The sequence below is a fragment of the Hirundo rustica genome, unplaced genomic scaffold, assembly GCF_015227805.2.
Source record: "Hirundo rustica isolate bHirRus1 unplaced genomic scaffold, bHirRus1.pri.v3 scaffold_163_arrow_ctg1, whole genome shotgun sequence".
NCBI lineage: Eukaryota > Metazoa > Chordata > Aves > Passeriformes > Hirundinidae > Hirundo > Hirundo rustica.
In genome coordinates, this window is record NW_026690238.1 from 34,420 (window position 1) to 58,429 (window position 24,010).

General features: G+C 47.4%; 1 protein-coding gene across 1 annotated transcript; it reads left to right on the forward strand.

Annotated features, from left to right (window-relative positions):
- The first annotated feature begins 1,895 nt into the window (after positions 1-1,895).
- LOC120747688 (interferon-induced very large GTPase 1-like) lies at positions 1,896-15,380 on the forward strand. The gene is made up of 3 exons (XM_040053709.2): positions 1,896-2,058; positions 3,890-4,097; positions 7,082-15,380. The coding sequence occupies exon 3, from the start codon at positions 7,084-7,086 to the stop codon at positions 14,407-14,409; it is 7,326 nt and encodes a 2,441-aa protein (XP_039909643.1). The 5' UTR covers positions 1,896-2,058; positions 3,890-4,097; positions 7,082-7,083; the 3' UTR covers positions 14,410-15,380.
- Positions 15,381-24,010: the final 8,630 nt, after the last annotated feature.

Genomic DNA, 24,010 nt, shown 5'->3' on the forward strand with positions numbered 1-24,010 from the left:
TTTTCCTCTTTCTGTTCCTTCTGTGGCTGTTCCCTCATCTGTTCTATTTGCAAGGACAACAATAACTCCTTTTCTTCCCTGTTTCTACTTCAGTTTTGACATCTTGTTTCTCTTTAATACTATCTTTTCAGTATTTGTAAGCAGCTGCTAGACAGGCACCTAACATTTTACAAAAAAATTCCTTTATCTTTCCCATCCTTTGAACAGCCTCTAGTAAAGTTTAAATGTTCTTCCACAGCTTCCCAGTCTTGCCAATTATCCTGAAGCCATTTGTCCGAGAAACTGAGGCTTGGATTTGGTCCATGCCTTTGTAAGTAGTTAGTGATACTACTTGTCATCCTGTGGGCTATGCCAAATTGTCACAAATGAGTGTGTTTGAGATTGCTTAAAAAATCACTGACAAGGATATGAGCAAAAGGCAGATTTAAGATTAGTGGACAAAGCACAACAGGTTTGTTGGCAAGATTCTCTCTACTTAAAAAGGACAGCCAAGGGATGACAGGGGAAAGCAAGCACTAACAAAACCAAAGAAAATGTAGACAATTAAAACAGAAATTGAGAACTATCTAGGGCTATTTGGTATGGTCCAAAAGCTGAACAACACTCAAACCTAGCAGTACTTTAACTAAACTTATACCTTAAGTTTAGTAATTTAGTACAGGGAAACATTTAACTTAGACCCGAGTAACTTATAACGCCATTTATAGCTTCAAGTTAACAATCTAACAGAGCAATAACATTTAACATTTAAGCTAACTTATAGCTATAACTTCGATGTCAAATTTAGCAACTTAACAAAAGCACACTTAGCAACACTTAACTTATGTTTAATAACTTAGCAAAAGAACCACACTCAGCAGCTTGTAAGTAAGCTTATACATATATGTTAACCTTACTTACAGGACTCACTTACTTAGCTATCTGAGGTACTTAAACATCTAAGAAAGCCGTACTTCCCCCAGATTTGCTATAGCATATGTGCATCTTTATGCACTCAGTCAGAAGCAGTCAATGCAAGCAAGGTACCTGTGAAAAATTCCCCCAGAGGTTGGTGAAATCCTCACTTTGGAGGCCTTTGTATCTCCCGATGGGGGAAGGATGGAGCCTCCAGGAGTGAAGGCATCAGCCCAGGACACATCGTGTTTTGGTGATCCTCCAGGCGTAGCAATCATGAGGGTTTGCTGGCTCTGAGAGGTGTCCCTCCTCAGAGGGAGATTGCTGCACACAGCCCACTGTGGTTCCAGGAGAGCTCAGAAGGGGCTCATTTTGGACCCCTGTTTATAGGGTCAGAGGAGAGTGGGCTGCAGTTATAACAATGTTTCATCCTGGCCATAGTTTTAGTCAGCACTTCCTTTGAACGTGTGACAACAGACAACAGGGATGCTTTTGCCATTCAGGCCAGAGGAATATTTTCCAAGGCTGGTCATAAGAAAAGCAGGAGCTTGTGAGCAGTTCCAGGGAGCAGACAGTGTTTCTGATAAGCTCAGGAAGAGCTGAGCCCAGGTGGTGCTCTCAAGGCCTGACAAGCATTTTCTCAGATCCCACTGCAGCCGGAAAAGGAGAGAGGTGGCAGAATGCACCACCACAATCACTACAATTTTATCACTGCTGAAGAAAAACTTCTACATGATGTAACCGTAAAGAAACTTATGGAAGATGTATTTGTGCACAAATATGTCTATAACAATGCTGCTGTGCTCCCTCTGCTCCTTTTCCTGATGGAGCACCAGCCCCAGGAAGGGCTGAGAGCCTCACGTGCCCTCCAGGTACCAGCACAGCAGATCAGGGTCAAATATGTGCAAAGCGCTGAGAGTGTCCTGTGAGGCAATTAAAACCACGCCTGGTGAGGAAATAGGAGTGTAATTCAAATAAACTGACTCTGAAAGAGTGGTTTCACTTTCACGTTCGGCTGCAGTAAAAAGCCTCTTTTCCTGGAATGACCCTGCTGCCCGCGTTAAAGGTGAAGCAGCACCCAGTTAAGAGCCAGGGCTGCATAAAGAAGCCAGGGCTGTGCTGGGCTTATCCCGTGCCAGGAGCTGCGGGGCACGGAGGGAGAAGGTAGGGCCCTGGGGATGAGCGGTGGGGCCGGGAGCAGCAGGGAGCGGGATCTTGTCGGGCTCCTGCCTCCTGTTGCCGGTGTTTTGCCAGGGCTGGGGAGATGGCAGAGCAGGAGAAGAGGGCTCTGAGGGCAGCGGGCGGGCGGTGTCTGCTCCTCCGTGGGCTGCAGGAAGCCGCCTCTGCTGGCAGCCGCTTTGGGGGAGCTCGGGGGAGCCGTGTGCGCTGCGGGGCTGAGCTGGGAGCGGGGGCCGGGGTCAGAGGGGTGGGAGCGGAGCGGCGAGGGAAGGAGGAGGGATGCGGGCGGATGGAGGGGCAGAGCGAAGTCTGCAGAGGAGCAAAGCCTGGCCTGAGAGCTGGCAGCGGGGCTGGCCGGGCACAGAGCCCTTGCGGAGCCCCTTCCATGCCGCCAGCCCGTGCCCGGCTCGGGCACCCCCAGCCCCGCGGTGGGGCCGGATGGCTGCGCTCTGCTGATGGCAGGAGCCATGGGGGATCATTCCATTTCCTACCCGTGCAGGGAGGGTGGGATTCTCCTCTCTCACAGTCGAAGCGTCACCACTCAGAGAGCTCTGGTTCCTGGGGCAGCCCCTCAAAGGCATCAGCGCCTCCAGAGCCCCTTTCCCTGGTCAGGGCTGGGGAAAAAGCTCTCGGGTGCTGTTCCCATGAAACGGGGTGCCGGCATTCCCATGGCACATCCTGCTGCCAGCCTTGCTGTTTCCCTCTATAGCTTCCAAGGAGGAGCTCGATCCTGAGTTATGCCCTGAATGTGCTTAGTGCCTCTCTGCGGGCACTGACACAGTCACATGGGGCTTTTTCCCTATTCCTGCAGCAATGGGAAGCCGTGCAGGGACTGCCAGGGGTGACTGGGGGCAGGTTCATGGTGTGGCAGGGCTGGAGTTAATGTTGTGCAGGGCAGTCTCTGGCTCCAGCGACTAAAGCAGTGCTGGGACTGCTCCATTGTGAGAGAATTTGTGAGAGGACAGGGCTGGGACAAGTGGCTCAAGTGGACAAGCTGCAGCAGTGACCCTGAGCCAGCAGTTCCCTTCCTGAGCAGCCATCCTGCACTGAGGCTCTGCTGCCCAGGGAGCAGTTGGACATGTGCCCAAAGAAAACAATTGGTGTCTAAAGTCCCTCCTGTGCTCTCCCAGCACACCCAGATTTCCTCTGTGGTTGAACTGCTCTTATCTTGAGCCAGTGGCTTTTCCTGCTTCTGCTTTCCCCTTCCTGTCCCCATCCTGCTGGTGGGAGCACACGAGCTGCAGATGAGGCTCAGTGGCTGCTGGGATCCAAGCCCTGCGCTGCTTCTCCCCCCTCTCCAAGGCCCTGAGCTTGCCCCCAGCAGCAGCTGTGTGATGTGGGCAGTGGTGGGACAGGGCCCGTGCTGTCCCATTGTCAGTGCTGTTCCCCTGGCTGTGCCCCCTCCACACCTTGTCTGCTGCCCCGAGAGCACAGATGTTCCCAGGACAGCCTCTCACCCATCAGCACCCTCACGTCCTTCTCCTCAGGGCTGCTCTCAATCCATTCTCTTCCCAGCTTCTGTCTGTGCCTGGCATTGCCCAGACCCAGGGACAGCACCTGCACTTGGCCTTGTTGACCTTCAGGGGCTTTGCTGTGTCCCATGCCTCCAGCATGCCCAGCTTCCTTCTGGTGAGGGAACATGGATATAGGTCCCAGGTGAAACCCTGCTCTGGTCACCTCCCCAGAAGAGCCCTGAGGAGTCTTTGCTGCCTGGGCAATCCCCAGTGGAGGAGAAGGGCTGGGCTCCAGTTCTCCCTGGAATAAATCCTCTACATTGATGGGTGGGTTCTCCTGATGGTCTGGTCTTTTCCTTTAGGATTTCAGGCCTTTTCTTCCCACCGATCTTGTTGGACCAACTGGAGCATCTGCTGTGAGGTGGGTGAGGGGAATCAGAGCCCACAGCCCTTGCACAGATTGCCCAAATCTGCAGGGATTCCTGAGGGAAAGCTGCCCCTGAAGGCTCTTGAAGAGTGCAGGAGCCCTCAGATCCTGAGTCCAACTCCCCGGCATCGATACCTGTGCTGGTAAGTGTCTCGTGGCCTTGGTGGGGTGGAAGCTGAGTGCTCTGGAAGGTTTTATGCATGGAACAAATCTCTCCAGTATCCAGCTGAATGGACACTGGGACAATTCTCAGGGTTGTGTGACTGCTGCCTCCACTGAGGCGCAGCGACCTGGTTCAAGGAACGACACGGCAGCCTCACCTAGGCTGCTCGGTCCATCAGCTCATAGACACCAATGTGGTGGACAGCAAACGGCGCTTTATTAACTGATTACATGGAGTTATAAAACCTCTGTTTGCTACATCACATCCGTCTGCTTATGTTACAAACTACATGTTGCTTACCTTATCAGGGACACTAAACAACTAAGTGTTGAGGGAGGGGTTCTGTCTGCCCGTACAACGCGATATCTTCTGACCGCTTGTCCCTAATCTCCCACATGTGACAGCGTCACAACCCCCAAAGCTGTAAAGGCAGCTGTGCAATGAGAGCGCCAGCTCTGCTAGCGTGTGAACATGGAATCATGGAATGGCCTGACTTCAAAGGTGGTTTGCCAGGGGGCAGAGTCTGGAGAAAAGACACAAACACAACTGTGCTGGCTTGAAGGCAAAACCAGTGAGAGACTCTAAGTCAGAAAAACAATTTAATAGGAGGCGAAAAAAAAAGTAAAATGAAATAAAATTAATGCAATAGTACAAAAGATCACTGACTGAATCAGAATACAACCTGACACCCTGTTAGTTATGGTGGTGGTATCAGTCCAGATGAAGTGGTCTTGTTGAAGCAGTAATCCTGTAAAAAGTTTTGGTAGCTCTTGTTCTCTGGGAATCCAGTGGGTAAGGGCTGCCTGTGCTGTCCCAAATCCCAGATTATATCCAGGTGGGAATGCTTGGCTCCTCCCCCTGGGCGGAGCATCTCACCATGGACTGAGATCATTCTATGAGTTTTGCAATGGGTTCTTGATTGCCCATTAAACAGAGATAGCTCCTGGAGGGAGTTATCTGTGAGTCAGGCAGGAAGGCATTGATGGGCCATTAACAGAAGATAGTCTGGAGAGAGGGGGCAAGGAAAACACTGCCCAACCTAGCTTCAACAGCTCATGTAGATGGTGATAGAAAACATACTTTGGGCACATCTTACATTGTAACCTAAGACCCCAACTTAAGGTGAAATTTACTGTAATGCAGAACTGCAAAGAATCACAAAGGGATGAGTTCAGCAATACATTCGATTATTACTGCAAAGATTTCCTGTAGTGATTAAGAAAGATTCATCACCAGTTACCCTTAGACTTTACCATCCTCCAGACACACACATCAGCTGGGGAGGCCCTCCTGGTATAAACTGGCAATTCCTGTGGTGCTTCCGGCTGAAGGCAGAGAGGCTCCAGCCTTGCTGTGAGAGAACCCAGCTTTTATAACATTGAATAAACAAGCTGACACCTCTTCCAGTGCAGGAACATCTGGTTTCATTCTGCTCTTGGGTTATTCCTGGAGCCAGGCCAGGGATGAAGGGGGAACCAAGGGAGTGGGCTTTGATCCTACAGCCCCAAGAAAGGCCACGTGTCCATTTTTCCAAATATGGAAAAGTAAATGCATGTTTTTGTCAAGGAACAGTCACATAGATCATATTGCTATTGATACTTTGTTAATTATGAATATATATAAAGATTGGGTTGAAGGTTCATCTAGAGGTCAACTTTGGCTCAGGGCCTGTTGTTGTGGCCTCAGTCAGGGCCGGTTCCTCCGGCCTTAGTACTTCAGAAGGGCCACACAGGGATCCTGGGAGAGGCAGGACTGAAAGCTTTACTGAAATGCAAAAAGCTCACATTAACTGGCTGCCCTTGATCAGCTCTGAGAGTTAATGTGTTATAAAAGGAAATTCAGTGTGACAAGAAGGACTTCTTCCTCCTGAGCCTGTACTGGTTGTGACCCATGACTGACTTGTCCTTCAGAGGTTTTTCAGTCAAAAGTGACCAGCACTGATGGACCCCAGCACCTATTAGACCTGTTTCCCATGGGCCCTGTGTAACATGCCCCTGAGCAACCTGAACTCTGCTTTTCCTACAGCCAGAGTTGAAGGTTTTCTGGCACTTTCCGCCTGTCACCAGAGATTTTAAGCTCAGTGTCTCCGTGGTGGCTGTGGCCCAGATGGCCACCAATGGGCACTTGGCTGATGAGACCATCTGTGCTAATGAGCAGCAAGTCACAGAGGGCACCTCTCTGAGTGGGCACCCAAAGTCTCCAGTCACTCCTGATGGGCCACCAGGATGCCCCAGGCACAGCTGTGGCCAGGGACAAGGTGGATTTTGCCCCTGCACTGGGCTGGGCCCCCTGAGTGTGCCAGGAAGCAGCTCCTGGCAAGAGGCGTGAGTGGGGTGAGGGAGGGGCTGTGCTGGCAGCTGGAGCAGGAGCACAGCTCAGAGCCCGTGTGGCCGTGCTGGGCATGGGGGGAGTGTGTCTGGGGAGTGTGGGGTGCCCATGGGGGGAGTGTGTGAGCACTGCCTCCGTGTGCTGGGAGCAGCAGGCTGGGCCAGGCAGTGAGCAGGGCAGGTGTGGGGCTGGGCAGAGGGTGCAGGATGCAGGCAGGGCTGTTGGATGGGCACAGGGGCTGTGCCAGTGCTCCAGGGAGCCAGGAATGCCCCTGGCTGTCTGCACTTGGGAACTGGGCAGTTCTGCTGGGAGGATGTGGGCGATGGTGAAGGCACCACCTTGTCCAGGGCAGGCTGTGTGGCCAAGTGTGTGTGTGTCTGTGTTTCTGCCTCTGTGTCTGTGTGTGTCTGCTTTCTGTGCGATACACACTCAGTTTCAGGGTTGATCCTGCAAACAGGAAAGCAACAGGCGCATCCAGTGTGCTGGGAAGGAGACCCTGGCTCTTGTGCCATCCCAGGCTGGGCTCCAGCAGCCGGGTGGGAGCAATCCCCTGGGCTGCAGCTGCTGCAGAGCCTCTGCCAGGAGAATGGAGCCTCTGACAACACCTTAGGCAAAGTCTCTTTTCTCCCTCCACAGGCATGGCTTCACAGGAGGACACACAAGAGGGGGATGCAAAGGCACAGCTCCTGGCAGAGGAATTAGAGAAGGAGAGATTGGATGCTGGATACTGGCTGCCCAAAACATCACAGATCCTGGGAATCGAGTGCAGAGAAGCCCTGCAACATCTGGAATATAAAGACTACCTCAGGCTGGAGTGTGAGGTACAACACCCCTGGGAGAAAAAGGCACTCCTGAAACTCCTGAAAATAACAGATGAGAAAACAACCGCTAAAGCGGTGCAGAAGGAGCACTTGGAGAAGACAAAGCAAAGACAAGAAGTGGCCAAACAAGCCCTGAATGATCTGACTGAAATGCTCAACAGCAGTAACCAAAGCCAGGATGCTGTGAGGGAGAAAGCAGAGACTCTGTGGCAAGCCATGGAGATTCCCAAGGAGTTCTGGCCACCACCAAAGAAACCCTTGGCGGATATGCTGGAGAGCATGCAGAAGCAGCTGGAGCAGCAGGATTTGTCAGCAGTCAGGATGGAGAACATCCCTGACACAGAGGTGCTGAGGCGGGCGTCGGGGGGACTGGCCCTGCAGGGCATCTACAGAACCAGCAGACCTGAAGATGTGCTGGCAACGCGAGAGCAGCTCCTCAGGGTTCCTGAGGGATTCCAGCTCACTGGTCCGGAGCAAGGACTGCTGCTTGAGAGGAAGGAGTTCTTCGCAGCAGCAGCAGAATCCACTTTCACCAAGTCCATGGAGCAGCTGGGGTTCAGCATGAGCGTTTCTGCCAAAGCCGGATTCTGGGGGATTAATCTGGGAGCAGGCGTAGATCACAGCAGCTCCTCACAGTCACAGGACACCCACCAGTCCCACTCCGAGCAGAGTTACTTTTACACCACCATGTACCAGTACATTCCCCTGGCCTCCTGCTACTTCCAAAGACATCAGCTTCGCCTCTCGGATGCGGCTCTGCAGGAGCTGCAAGACATGGAGCAGCTTTTGTGCTTCACTCAAGAGGACAAGGCCCCCCTGCTGGAGAGGTGTGAGAGGTTGTTCAGCAGGTTTGGGTCCCACATAAACCAGGGTCCCCTTCACTTTGGAGGGATATTCTGGTGGAAGGCATCCACAGAAGGATTCCAAGCTGAGCAGAGGGAAGAGATGAAGCAACAAACGTCTGAAGCACTGAACAGCTTTGTCAGGATGAACTATGGAGGCTTCCTGGCAAATGCTGCAGGGCCCCTGGATGTTTCTAAATCCAGCTCAAAGGCTTCTGTCCTGGGTAAAGCTGGAGACAGTTCCCAGACAGCAATTCATCTCTCGGTGGTCAACACAGGGGGCCCACCAGACACAGCTTCTCTTCCTCAGTGGAAAACGGGGCTCGTGTCTGATAACACAACGTGGTGCGTTATCGACCGTGGCTTTGAGCTGGTCCCAGTGTGGGATGTCATCCTGTACAATCACAGCAGGGATTTTAAGTCCGTGGGTCAGATGAGCAGAGCCCTCAGGGATGCATACAAAGAGCTGACAAATCAGAGCATAGGCACCATTTTTGGGAAGGAAATAGATATTGCAGTGCAAAAGGCCAGAGATTTCATGGGGACTGTGAAGGCCTGGGAGGTGACGGTGGATGAAAGAAAGTTGCTTAGACTGATGGAGCTAAAAAATGATCTGAATGCAAGAACCAGGAACCCCAGTGTGTGGATCAACGTGTGCCTGTCAGACAAAGCCCTGCAGGACTTCCTGGTGAACACCGTGCGCAGCTGCCAGGAGTCACCTCCAGAAAACACCAGCTCCATCAAGGTAATGTTGAGAAGCCTCCTGGATCCTCATATCTACTCTGTCAAGGACTTCCCTGAGGCTTCCTTCATTATGCAATGGATCTTCCAGACTGGGCACCAACTTCCCAGCTCTCCCAAAGTCTCTGAGCTTGGAGACCTCATCAAAACACTGCAGCAAATGAAGGAGCACATCCATGTTGTCACCTACGCACCAGCAAGCTCTGCTTCTGCCATTCATGAAGCAAAGATAGAAGCCACCCTGACCAGCAGCCTCGCCATTTATTCCTTACTCCAGTCTCTCCAGGAACGGGCTCAGAAGGACATGGAACTGTTGGTGCTCTTGATTGCGAGCAGCACAGGGTACCAGGTGGAAAGCAGCACTTTCCAGCACCTCCTTGGACACCCAGAAATTCAGTACATGGCCAAGGAAATGGCAGCGGCACATGAGGAGTACGTGAACCTGAAGAAGCAAGATGCCGACAGAGCTGAGGCCTCCCTTCTGCTGTTGGGTCTGACTGTGACCCCTGAAAGTCAAGAGCTGTCCCCTGAGCAGAAGAGGGAGCGATTAGTTTTCATGGAAGATCACAGGAAAGGCTTGTGGTCCCCACAGATAAAGAATCTCCTGCAAAAGCACAGTGGAGGCACAGACTGGGAGATGCTGGAACGGGACTTGCGTTCCTTGATCAGTGGGTGCTTGGATGAGAAATTGGATGAAGAGAGGATGCAGAACATACTCATTGACCTGGAAGACACTTTCTCAACACCTGAGCCCCCCAGTCAGTCCCAATCCAAGTCTGACAGCGGTGAATCCAAATCTGATGAAGCCATTGCAAACCAGGAGTTCCTGCAGTTGCTCAAGCGCCTTGGACTCCAAAGTCACTATCCAAGAAAAATGGGGATGGGAGATTTCTACACCATCTGCAAGATATCTCTGCAGGACAGCCAGCCCAGCAAGGACACAGAACTGCCATTATACTTCCTGCAAAAGCTGTTAATCGGGGATTACCAGGTGAGGTACCTGACTTGCAGGGATGACAGCAACCCAAGACTTGTATCCCTGCCTCAAACCACAGCGAAAGAGCACCAACACTCAGATTCCTATGACCATTTTTTTGCTGATTTAGATGAAGCAGACCCTGAAGGTGTGAGCAAGACCAGCCAAATGCACCCCATGGACCTGCAGATGGCCATTTTCCACTGTGCTGATGATTTCCTCAGACAGACCCTTGCAACCAAGCTGGCCTTCTGCCAACTGGCGCTGCCTCTGCTGGTGCCCAACCCGTGCACTTCACGCATCGAGTTCCCACTCTACGCCCTCAGCCAAATCCAAAGGAGCTGGAAAGAGACAAAGTCAGGAAAGGAGGCCAGAACAAAGAGTTACAATAACAAACTCATCTTTCAGGCACAGACACCCATCGTGTCCTTCATCCGCATTGGCAGCTCGGCTTCCTCTTCCAAGTCTCAGCTCCTGAACGCTCTGCTGAGCAAACGCAAACACGACACTTTCTTCCACCGCCAGTGCAGAGGCAGCACCAGAGAGCGTTTGCTGATGGAAGGGGTGGTGGAGATCGCCTGGTACTGCCCCCGTGGAAGCCCCGATGACACCTTTGAGTGCTGCGTGGCTTTCTGCAACCTGCATGGAGATGCCAGGGATCATGGAGCACAGCTGCAGTTCCTGCAGGAGATATCTGCTGTCAACGTGGCTCTCGTATCTGACTTAGAGCACATGGACAACAGGGGGAAAAAGCTTCTGCAGGACCTGTTGCAGTCACAAACGCCTCTGGTTTGTCTTCTCACAGAAAAAGAGAAGGTTGCAGCAAGACAAGCCAGCAAAAACTTAAAATTAGGGATCAAGAACAGAAATGAAGCAGAACTGACGGTTCAGCTGACCAAAATTTTCAGGGATCTCTTAGAAGAGTCTAATCCATGTTTCAGTCTGGATGCCTGCGTGGGCAAAGCTCGCCAGCACGGATTCATAGTGGATGCAGATCAACCCGCATGTGTTACAGCCAAAGCAAAGGCAAAGGAGCTGGTGGACCTTCTGAAGAAAGAGAAGCTGTCTGAGATCAAATCCAAGCTGCTGCCACTTCAAGGAAAACTGTGGTACCAGTGGTGCAAAAAGGACAAGGAACTCACTCGCTTGCAGGAGAAAGGGAATAAGAGCATTGAGGAACATTGCAGTCAAATTGAAAATGAGAAGAAAACAATAAGAAGAAAGCAAATCGAGCAAGCTTTTCCTCTCAACCCACTGATGAAATCATTCCTTGGCTTTCTCCAGGCCCAGCCAGCAGATACCAAGAAATATTTCCTGCAGTGGATGAAGGTCTTTATGGATGAGCTCTCCTGTGGTCGCCTTGAAGAACTGAAGAGAGACTATCACAAGTTATGGACTGAAAGCTTGACAGGAAAGAAAAACCAAGAAAAAACAATGGAGAATGCTGATTTGCCGAGTCTCTTGGATGCCCTCTCTGATGAAATCAATGATTCATCCATTGGCCTGGAGCACCTTCTGAGAGAAGTAGGGCAGATTTATGAAGCTCTGGAATATATGGAGACAAAGAATTACAATTTTGTCAAACTGCCAGAAATTGCAGCAGAGCTGATGGTTTCAGGGTATCCCATGGAGCTGATGGATGGGGACGCTTCTTACCTGCCCTTGCAATGGGTGGGAGCAATTTTTGACAGCTTAATTGAGAGGCTGGGGGACAAACGAGTGTTTGTGCTCTCCGTGCTGGGCATCCAGAGCACCGGCAAATCCACCCTGCTGAATGCCATGTTTGGGCTGCAGTTCAACGTCAGCGCGGGGAGATGCACCCGCGGAGCCTTTATGCAGCTCATCCCAGTGGGCGAGGAGCTGCAGCAAGACTTGGGCTTTGATTTTGTGCTGGTGGTTGACACAGAGGGACTTCGTACCACCGAGATGGCCAATAAACAGTCCCTGAACCATGACAACGAACTGGCCACCTTTGTCATTGGTGTTGGCAACTTGACCGTGATCAATATCTTTGGAGAAAATCCATCAGAAATGCAAGATGTTCTCCAGATCACTGTGCAGGCTTTCCTGAGGATGAAGAAAGTCAATCTTTCCCCAGGCTGCATCTTTGTCCACCAAAATGTGGGAGAAGCAACTGCCAAGGAGCAGAACATGGAAGGACAAAGGCGTTTGCAGGAAAAGCTGGATGAAATGACCGTGGTAGCAGCTCAGCAGGAATTCTGTGACATCTCCTCCTTCAGCGATGTCATTGGCTTTGATGTGAAGACCCACATTCACTACTTTGCTCACCTGTGGGAAGGAAACCCCCCAATGGCACCACCCAACCCCAGCTACAGCCAGAACGTCCAGCAACTAAAGAGTAAAATCCTCCAGGCTGCCAAGAAGGAGTTGCAGCACAGCATTCTGAGGCTCTCGAGCCTGGAAGATCGTATTGCTGACCTCTGGAATGCTTTGCTGAATGAAAACTTTGTTTTCAGCTTCAAGAATTCCCTGGAGATTGCTGCGTACAGGAGACTGGAAAGTGCCTTTAGTCAGTGGACCTGGAAGCTTCGGAGTCACATCTTAGACATACAGATGAGACTCGACAACAGAATTCGCAATGGGGACTTGCAGAATGTCACCAGAGAAGAGCTTGAAGAGCTGGTGCAAGAGACAAGTGATGCCATTGAGAAAAAAGTGGAAAAGTATTTCAGGGAAGACAAAGACAGTGAGATACTGGTGCAGTGGAGATCAAGCACAGAGCTGAAGCTGAACGATCTAAAAGATGCTCTTCTTCGTGAAACGAAAAAGAAATGTGAGAATCTCATTGAGCTACAGAAGGAGCAGAGGAAACTGGATGCAAGGAAGTTGGAATATGAAGATGAGCTCCTGAGAAGGAGTAGGGAGGTGGCTGTGACTCTGAAAGGGAAGAGCCTAGATTCTGTCTCACTGGGAGACAGCTTTAGCTGTGTTTGGAACAAGTGGATTGATGAAGTCTTCTGTTCTGCTCCTTCTCTAGAACGGGTGGATATTGATGCAGAAATCAAAGATGTCCTTCTAGAGCACTTTAAGGAGCCGGGTTTCCATGAGCGGATCAAGTCATTTCCCAAAGGCAGACAATTTTCTTTTGACCAGCAGAAACACACCACAAAGAAAAAGTATTTTGGCTATATCCCAGATCCCAGGAGCATTCTCAAGGCTGATGTGATCAACTTTCAGCACATCAATGACAACATCATAGCGCGTGTGAGCTCAAACATTGATAAGAAGGAACAGGAGAAACGCGATTACAGTTGCAGTTTTATCCATGAAATACTCAATGAAGTCCAGGAAGGTGTGAACTCTGTCCCCAGAGATGCAAAGCATACTTTTAACAGAGAGTACAGCATAGATTTGTCTCTGCATCTGTGCAAAATGGCAGCAGAAAGGTTTAAAGCCATGCACGAAGCATTCCAAAAGGCAAATGACCCAGTCGTGTACCTGAAGAGCAAGAGAGAAGATTTCTTCCAATGTTTCCAGATTTCCTGCCAAGGAGCCACTTCGATCACAACTTTTGCAGGTTTCCTTTGTGACAAGATTGAACCAGCTCTTTGCCGGGCGGTCTATGAAAGAACATCTAAAAACATTGCTGAGGACATGCAGGGCAAATTCCCAGATTTCCAGGGCAACAGAGCCAATCTGGAAGTTTCCATAATGAGATACCTGGCAGAACAAGAAAATTTTGAATATTTCAAAAGTTACCTTATGCATCCAAAGGAATTTTTTCACAAATACATTGGGATACAAGTTCAGAGTTACTGTTCAGGTAAGAGCAAGAGGTTGGAGAAGTTTTTAGATTCCTCCCTTGATCTCCTCTACAGAAACATCCTGTCAGCTGTTTCTTTATCAACCCAAATTGTCAAAGGCAGAAAAGGCAGAGAAGACAAAGTCTCTCTTTGGCTGGATGAATTTTGCAGGGAACTGACAGAGGTGATCAACTTGCCCAGAAGTGACCTGAAGGGCATCGAGCACCAGGAGGTCACAGACATTGAGTTCCTGAGCAGTACCATGGTAGAAAATCTGGCTGCCCTGAGGGACAGGCTCAAGAAAGAATTTCCTAATGCTGACCTGAGCTCATTTTCAAGGCAGCCTCACACAATCCTGGCAGAGCATTTTTCGGGCTGCTGGGCACAGTGTCCCTTTTGTGGGGCTGTCTGCACAAACACCATGTGGAATCACGATGGAGACCATCAGGTTGTCTTCCATCGCCCACGAGCTCTGATGGGAACCATGTGGCAGAGGACAAACCACCTGGTCACTGATATTTGTTCCAGCCTTGTTGCAACGAAGCTCAGATTCAAGTTTGATAACAGCAAATGGATCTCATATAAGACATACCGTGATGCAGGACCTCCTCTTTCCAGGTGGAAAATTCTTCCTGATTCATCCGTGCAGGCGTACTGGAAATGGTTTGTGTCTCATTTCCAGGCAGATCTGGAAGATGTGTACAAAGGGAAATTTCAGGGCAAAGGAAAAATCCCTGAGGCCTGGCAGAGAATTACCAAGAAGCAAGTACTGTCTGAGCTGGACAAGTATAGGCCATGCCCAAAGGAAAACCGGAAGTGATTTGCAACTTAACTTCATACGAGACTCCCCAGAAAATGAACTTCCATAATGGTGTTCTCGTGCAAAAGGAAGACAATTTTATTCAACATTCTAGAATTTCTTAAAATAATGTGCCTGTGCTCATTAACTCCATTCTTCATGATAAAGCCAGAATCCTCTTGCCTTCTTGCCGTAAACATTTCCCTCTGCTTTGTTGTAGAGCCAAAACAAACCCCCTCCCTGGGGTGACTGACCCGTGGCCATGCCTGAGGACCAGGGCAAGGGCAAAGGCAGCACTCCAAGCACCCCTTGGATCAGCTGCTGTGAGACAAGAAGGGACAGTGCCCCAAAGGCAGTTTTCCTGCAGCAAGGAGGTGTCCTGCTTGGAGAAAGGGCTACAGGACCTGAGGCCAGCTCCATGCTGGCTGCAAGCTGGGCTGCTTGGCTTTTGGGCATCATCCTTCCCTCCCTGACTGCAGCCTCTTGGATCAACTGAGGCTGTTCTCCCAACAGGAGCTGTTGTGGCTCCAGGCTCTGGAAAGCAGTGACACGACTGCCCTGGGGCTCAGGCAGTGCTTTCACTCCCTGTCTTGGAGGTGCTGTGTCTCTGTCCAGGGCAGCTGCTCCTGCTCAGGTGCCTGGGGCTGCTGCCCTTCCCTCCAGCCCTCAGCCCTGGCAGGAGCTGCTCCTGTCCTTGGCCTTTCAGCTGAGCAAAAGCTTTTGGAATGCCCCATGTGGAGAATCCTGTCTGCCAGCACCTTCTGCAGCAGCCCTTGGGGCAGTGCTGGTGCTGTCCAGGCAGGCTGGTGGCACCAGAGCCGTGCTCTGGAGAAGGTGACACCAGGTGTCTCTGCCCCAGGGAGCTGTGGGGGCTTTTGCTGTGCAGGTGCTGCAACCCTGCTGGAAATGCAAGGGCCAAGCCCTCCTGGAGAGCTGGCTGAAGGGCTGCTTCAGCCTCATCCCCTGCAGGCTCTGCTAATAAAGGAGTTGATTTGGACTGCACTGCTCTGTGTCTCCTTTGTGTTCAGGGGAGCCTCAGCTGAGGGTGACTCGAGCTCTGTGTGCTGCAGGTGGACAGGGGACAGGGCGTGGCACTGGGGCAGGGGGTGTGGCAGCAGAGGCTCTGCTCCATTCAGGGTCTCTGCTCCAGGAGCAGCTTCACTGTCTGCAGGGAGAGCAGAGAGGGCAGGAAGCCCCAAACCACAACATCCAGGGAAACCAATGTCAGTGGCAGGTGCCAAGGGAGGCAGCGCTGGGAACCAAGCCTGGCCTGTCACACACATGGAGGGCTGAGAAGGTTGATCCCATCGAGGTCTGTGCTCTGGAGCTGCTCAGCTTTGAACCTGCAGGACAAAAGAGGAATGAGCCCAAACTCTGCCAAGCCCAGCCCTGGCCAAGCAGACCTGGAGCCAGTGACAGGAGCCAGAGCTGGGCCATGTGAGTGTGTGCTGCAAGGGCTGAGTGCCAGGGACTGGGGACACAAGGGTTGAGAGGGGATTTGGGCCGGCTCCTGGAGGCAGACTGGCAGTGAAGGTGACCCTGGCCATGGTGTCACCTCCTGGGCTGCATGGGGAATGTCCCAGTGCAGCTGCTGGAGTGAGTGGGGGGACCCAGTGCCCATAGCTGGGTGCAGTGCAGAGGACCCAATGCAGCAAGGGGGGGTGGCCTCAGGCCTGGGCTGGGGTGTCAGGAGGCTGCAGCGTCCCTCACCTGCTGCCCTCACCTGTGCCAGCTGTCCCAGCTCCCTCTGCACTACAACCAAACACTTCTCTGCACCTTTCCCTGTCTCTGCCAGGATCCTTTGGCCAAAATCTCCCTCAGTGGGATCGTCTGGCACCTCCTTCCTTGTAGGCCTTGCTCTAGGGAGGAGCACAAATTGCTTAAAGCTCTTTTCCAACCTCAGCAGTTCTTAGAAGCCGTGCCTTCCAGTGACACCGGGATGCAGCAGCTCTCCCAGGCTGCACCAGTTGGGACTAAGGGTGCGCTGACCCTGTGTAACATCCAGAACATTTACATGGACGGGAATAAACTGAGGTTCCTTTACTCTGGCTTGGCACACAGGAGAAATACGGACTAGATATTCTCAAGAGGTCAAAATTACAGAGAACTTTGGTGGTAAAAGATAGAAAATCAAGGAATTTGATCAATCTTTTCTACTTTCTGACACCCTGCATGGTCCCGAGGAGAGCTGCTGGTGCTGGGGTGTGACTGTAAAGCGGAGCAGGAACTGTCCAGTGGGGTCTGTCTGCTGCACACGCTGGGAAAGACAGGGCTGGCGATGGAGGGGGACAGGGCTGGGGTGCCTGGCTGGGTGGAGCTGGGATGGGGATGGAAGGGCAGGTGGGGAGCTCTGAGAAGAGCAATATTGCTCTTAGCTTCCCTTCCTCCTTTTGCTCTCTTCCTTCTCCTCTTCTCCTTTATCCATCCGCTCTGGAGCTAGGCTGAGAGAATTTAGGATGTTTGCCTGCAGAAGGATCCAGGGAGACCTCAGAGCTCCTTCTAGAGCCTCTCCCATGTCCCCAGCCCCCTGCACAACCTTCCCAGCTCCATGTCCTCCTCCCCGTGTCCTCTGGGCAGCCCTGGGGGTCTCCTCCCTGCTGCTGCTGGGTCTCCTCTTTGCATTCTTTCCCTGTGTGCTCCATTTAGACTTTAGTCCCAGGGGAATGTGGTGGGAGCACGGCACAGATCCCCACACTCTGCATCCTGCACCGGGGCAGGGAGAGGTGCCCAGCTGGCTTCTGTGGGAGTCTCCAAGGCCTCTGCCCATTGGGCTTGTGGCTGGTGCCTTCCTGGGAATCCAAGGGGCTCCAGGAAGGAGAAGCTGCTGCCACTCCTGCAGCTGAAGTAAAAAACAGCTGAAGTAAAAAACAGCTGAAGTAAAAAGTAGGTGAAGTAAAAAGTAGCTGAAGTAAAAAACTAGTATTTATTGGAAAAAATAAGCCCACCAAAAACATTAGATATACAGAATGTTGATATAAATGTTGCTGATAATAAAATAGCTTTTCCTGTATTTAAAACAGTTCTGAACTCAAGACAAAATGATCGTCATCTCATCAAGTTTTTGCATAGACAGTTGTACAAGACCTCCAAAAAAAGGTGGCTGAGTTTAGTATTAATTCTGCAAAAGTTATACAATTAATTTGTGTTATTAATACATTTGTATTAATATTTTTATTTACATTTACATTTACATTTACATTTATAATATTATGAACTCATCTTCAATTTTGTTTCAGCCAGTACAGCATAGAGTATTTCAAAACACCTGGAAGCAACTAGCTGAGCAAACAGCTTTAAATATAACTACCTCAACACAATCCTCATCACACTGTAAGAGTTGCTACTTTGCTCAGCAACAAACATTTTACTAATCCAAACATACAAGCATAGTAAAATCCTCTAGTTTTAGCACAAGCTCAGCAAATAAGTATAAGTACTACAATTAAAACAATACAAATAGCAGCTCCAAACCCCAAATTTGACACTATGAAACAAAGTATTAAAGGACCTTTTTTTGCAATTTGTAGAAAAAAATTGCTGCAGGAATTAAAAAACAAGTAAATGATAAAGTTTCAAAACAAATTCTATGTAAACAATCAGCCAAACCCAATACAAATAAAAACTGCCAAAAAATTACTGAAGCTCTACCAAAAGATCCCTCTGTTCCAGAAACAATTACACCTTGCTCAAAATTAGCACAGCCCAGCATAAAACAGCTGCATTAGCAGCAATCCTAAAGCCTCCACAAAAATATTTCTCATGTAATACACAAACACATTTAAAAGCATAGTACTCTAAAAATGTTAAAGGAAAAGTAAAATCTAAAATGAATCCAAATAATAAATTTACTTGTAATTGTTACAGTAAAACTGAACACTTTGCAAAACAGTGTAAAACAAAATACCATACAAACAAACAATTATTGCAAGAACACAAAAAGAGAACATGAAAAAGCGCTTGCAAACACAAATACTTCAGCAACCACAGGCCCTCCCAGCACTGCAAAGTTATCCATTTATAAACAATACTCAAAAGCAATAATTAGTGCAGCAAAAATTAATATACCCACTGCAAACACAGGAACTATTAATATTCATGCTGTTGTTAAATTACCCTTAAAAGCATGAAAACCTATTAGAAAATGTCTCAGTGCTCTTTTAATTAAAAAATCTAGTGCCACCTTATTCAAACAATGTACATATTAATGTAATTAATACTAACTATACAAAACAAATTTATACTATAATTTCAACTACTTACTTGCCAGTTGCTATGCCTAAAAGAACTTACCTTATTCAAATTATTCTGCATTATTTTCTGTATTCCCAAAACAAAAAATCAACTACTTTCCACTAAAAGCTTCAGGTTTACCAAGACACCTCAAGGTTTTTAAGCACAATGGCTACTCAACGACCCACATTAACCTACATCTTAACTTCTAAAAATACAAAACCTCAACAAATACCATTAAACAGTTTACTAAGCACTAAAACTAATGTAACAATTGTGTCTTTACACTCATAACCCCCACAACAGCCTGCGCAAACAAGTAACACTAGAATATTCAAGTTAAAAAGGCGCCACAATAAGTAAAAATTTCAGTTAACACCATCTTAATCACAAGCCCTAAAAGACAAAAAGCAACTATAAAGCCACATATTACCTCTACTCTGTTAAATCTATAAAGTCGAGTTTACCTCAACCAATAAAAAGCAAAAATTGCTCCAGATTTTTAACAAAAATCGCCATATTACAAAGTATTAAGCAACCCACTCTAACTTAGTTAACCACCAAACCTGTGCAAGTTGATCAACAGAACCCTCCTAGTAAATAATTAATTACCCTACAAACATTAGTTCAAAAACAATTAACCACAAAACATACGAAACCTTCACACATTCCGTAGAACACTCCTGTGCTTATTATTATTAAAAAAAAATCTAACAAGTAGCAACTTTTACATAATTTAAAACAAATTAATACTGTAATAGCTACAATAAGAGCTTTACAACCCAGTTTACCATCCCCTACCATAATTCCTATAAAATAAAATACTGTTTTAATCAAATTTTTAAAATTTTTTTACAGTTTCTGTAACTAAACAAAACAAAATTTACATTCACAGTACCAACAGTTAATCATTCTAAACCAACACAAAAATTTCTTCCCCAAAGCATAAAAAACTGCCCTACTAGTTTCAGTTTACAGCACAAACTTTAACTCCAGAAAAAAAATCCTAATTGCTATTATTATCATTACATAAATAATATTTTATTAACAACGAAAGAACAAAAACAATCAACTCATTTACAATATTTTACAATAACTTCTCTACAAAATTATAACCTAATTTTAACTCCTCAAAAAATTCTGTTAAACCTTAAAAAAATTTAAGACTCATTATATCTCAAAACCAAGTAAAACCTCAAAAAATACAATTAAAAAACATAATTAAAGCCTAACGAATATACAAAATTTGATAAAAACAATTAATTAAATCAAACCTTATTTAAAACTTACTAATTCACAATTATGGCCACTTTAAAATATTTTTAAAATATTTTTAAAATATTTTAAAATCAAAAAATCCTACTAATATCCATAAATTACCCCCAAACCCCTTTTTTTCTCAGAAAAATTTAAAGAACTTTATTTTAAAAAATTGCCTCTCACATTACTCTAACATAAATAGTACATTTATTTATTCTAATTTAAAAAATAACTCCTTTAAAAATTCTTGTACAATAAAATAATCAGTAAAAAAAATCATACATATTTTTAAATAATTGTTTTTACCATTCAAACCTATTAAAAAACTACTCCTAGTATTATTAAATTAATTACTAAAATTATTATTAAAACTCATAAACAATATATTAAATTAATAAACCAAAATCCTAAAAAAAATTTTTACCTGTTCAAAATTACTATTTTAAGTAGTATCTTTCCAACAACTGTCAGTTACAAATGACTATAACTACTTTCACGAAGCAAATATCTTATCATTTACCAAGTCACCCTTTATTAAACCTTTTTCAAAAAGTGCCAGTTAGTCAAAAACAATTAAATATAAAAAAAACGTATTAATAAACCGACTGTTTTTACAAATAGTTCTAAAAACCAAAAAAACCCACTACAATTACTAAAAACCTAATAATAATTAACACTATACAATAAAATTTCAAACAAGGTCACCTCAAATTATTAAATTACAACCCATAAGCACTGCATTTCAGTTATTCCCTCAAACTGTAAACATTGTAACAAATTCTACTTATATAACAAATTTAGCCCAAAAATTAAATAAAGTTGTTTTATCAAATTTTAATCATCAGCCTTTATTTAATGTATTGCTGGAATTGTAAAATACAATCCAGCAACACACTAAGCCATATTTTATATTACACATTCACAATCACACTTCTTTACCAAAATCCTTCACAAATAAAAAATACTATAGCTAATACTCCTGTTTCCAATGCTACCTCAACAATCCCTGATCATAAACAAGAAGCAATCTTATCCCATCAATTTTACCATCAAATTTTCAAACTTTACAGTTTTACCATGAAGGATTTTTGTAGTTAGACTATGCACATAAAGTAATTGTGCCTTATTAACTTTCTGCAAAACTTCTACCAAATACATTGACACTAAGTGCTTTGCACCAATGAATAGAATAAGTTATTGTGATGTAATCAATAACTTTAGATGACGCTTTGTTATGAGTATATAGACTGGAGAACACGCAGAGAAAGAAGACACTGCCGCCACTGTTATGTGCTCAGTGTTTGTTCGCGCCTTTCACGACATTTGGGCGAACATACAAATTGTCAGGCTCCTACCCCCAGTATCCCAATCAATTGGACCCAATCAGATTCTTACACCACGCAGACCCAAGGCAGATACCACAACTACCACCTCCTCCCCATCCAGCCCTTTAGCTATTTACAAAACACCCAAGTAACTCCTTACAATCCCTTTCTTAGTGTGTTAGACGCTACCTTTTTGTCGTTGAACCAATCCAACCCAAACCTTACAAAGTCATGCTGGTTGTGTTATAATGCAGACCCCCCTTTTTATGAGGGCGTTGCCCTTAATTTTCCTTTTAGCTATTCAGCAGCAGAAAATCCACACCAGTGTAGGTGGGACACCCCCTGGAGAGGAATTAGTCCGAGTCAAGTCACAGGCCGAGGCAAGTGCTTTGGCAATGTAACCTTAGCAAAGCAGATGGGCAATAGCTGTACTGAATTCATCCAGTATTCATCTAGTCGAAAGACAGATAAGTGGGCGATCCCATCCGTACCAGGAATGTGGGTCTGTCAACAATCCGGAATAAGCCCCTGTGTGTACCTTGGTAAATTCAATAACCTTGCTGACTTTTGTGTCCAAGTTCTAATTGTTCCTAGAGTCCTGTATCACCAAGAAGAAGAAATGTATCACTTTTTGGAAGATTCCACGCAGCTCCAAAAAAGAGAAATAATAACAGGCATAACCATTGCAATGCTCCTCGGCCTAGGAGCCACCGGTGCAGCCACAGGTGTTTCAGCTCTCGTGACCCAACAGCAAGGACTTTCTTAGCTGCAAATGACCATTGATGAGGACTTGCAAAGAACTGAGAAATCCATCTCCTCTCTGGAGAAATCTGTGTCCTCGCTTTCAGAAGTCGTCCTGCAGAACAGGCGAGGACTTGACCTCTTGCTCATGCAGCAAGGAGGCCTGTGTGCCGCCTTGAGAGAAGAATGCTGTTTTTATGCAGACCATACTGGAGTCGTGCGAGACTCAATGGCCGAGCTAAGGGAAAGACTGGCCCAGAGAAAGAGAGAGAGAGGCCCAACAAGGATGGTTCGAGTCGTGGTTCAACCAGTCCCCATGGCTGACCACCCTTATTTCCACCTTAATAGGCCCTCTTACCATGATACTCCTGACGCTGATTTTTGGGCCTTGCATTCTAAACAAGTTAGTGTTGTTTGTTAAGAGCCATTTAGAAAAGGTTAGCATCTTATTTGTTAAACGCTGTTGGAGTCCAGGGCATTCCTTTGGTTGCCCTGGAGGGTCAGGGACCTGGGCAGAGGGGTCTGGGACCCCAGCCCAGAGCTCAGAGAGACATCTAGCGTCCCTGGGTGGGCAGAAACATCTTGCATCCCTGAGACTAAACAGAAACATCTGGCGTCCCTGCCTGGGCTAAAACATCTGCCACCATGGCAGAAATTCTAGAGGCATGCAGCAAGGTGGGGACACCACAGCACGTTGCAACAATTTTAGGAGATCATGTGGAAAAAGCTGTCAAAGAAGCATTTGCAAATTTCCAACAAAGACAGTGTTACAAATGTGGCAAACCAGGGCATTTCAAGAAGGACTGCCCACAAGTTACAAACAATGCAGACTCATCAGATCATTGTCCGACATGCAGGAGAAGGAAGCATCGCCCTGCAAGAAACAATGCAAGTGGAGGAACTCAGTCGGGAAACTCCAGAAGGAGCGCAAATCGTCAGCGCGCGACGACACAAGTGATGGCGATGACTCAAGAGCAGGCTCCGCAAGGGGGACAATCATCGGGGAACAACATTCTGACGCCCTCAGCAGGACAATTTGTAGGATCCCCAGCGATCCAGAGTTACTCCCACCAGGGGCGCAATGCGATTTGGCAACTTCCAAAGTGATATGTTTTTTGGATGACAATTATGCAGTGATACCCACTATTGTCACTGGGTCCTCGTGGAAGAGACAGGACTTTCTAATTATAGATAAGGACAGAAGCAGTGTTTTAGGACTTGTTATTTACCCTTCTGTCATTTCAGCAGATCGCAATGATGAGTTGACAGTTTTAGCAAAGCCTCATCAGCCACCATTGATCATTCCCCCGAACACCTCAATTGCCAGGGCAATTGCATTGCCACCCCATGCTGCAGAACAATTCTTGCCAGTGCTCCGGGAACAAGATCCTCCTTCAGGTGAGCACATGGAGGTTCATGCCTCCTGGGTGAAGCACATAAGCCGAGACAGACCAATTCTCGTCTGTGAATTGACCCAGTGTGACAAACCAATCGCAGTCAAAGGGATGGTCGACACGAGGGCGAACGTCACAGTAATTTCATATCTTTTTTGACCCAAGAATTGGAATTTAATTGCTCCCTTGAGTCCTCTTTCAGGCATAGGGGGGAACACCTTGTGTCTGCAGAGTGAAGATGCGATTGTTGTCTCAAGGCCAGGAGGTAAGACTGCAATCATTCGCCCATTTGTTGTGCAAAGACCCATCACAGTGTGGGGAAAGGACATTTTAGTGCAATGAGGCGTGAGGTTAGAAGTAAATTTTTAGTGGGGGCCACTGTAGCACTCACCACTTTGAAACTGACCTAGAAAACAGACGATCTTGTCTGGGTAGATCAATAGCCCCTTGAGAGGAAAAAATTGAGTGCTCTCAAAAACTTGGTCAGGGAACAATTGGAAAAGGGACACATTGTACCAACAAACAGTCCCTGGAATTCCCCAGTGTTTGTCGTTCGCAAAAAAGCCCCTGGCTCATGGAGATTGCTTCATGATCTCAAAAAAATCAATGAGGTCATTGAGGAAATGGGACCACTTCAGCTGGGGCTTCCATCTCTCTCGATGATTCCGAGAG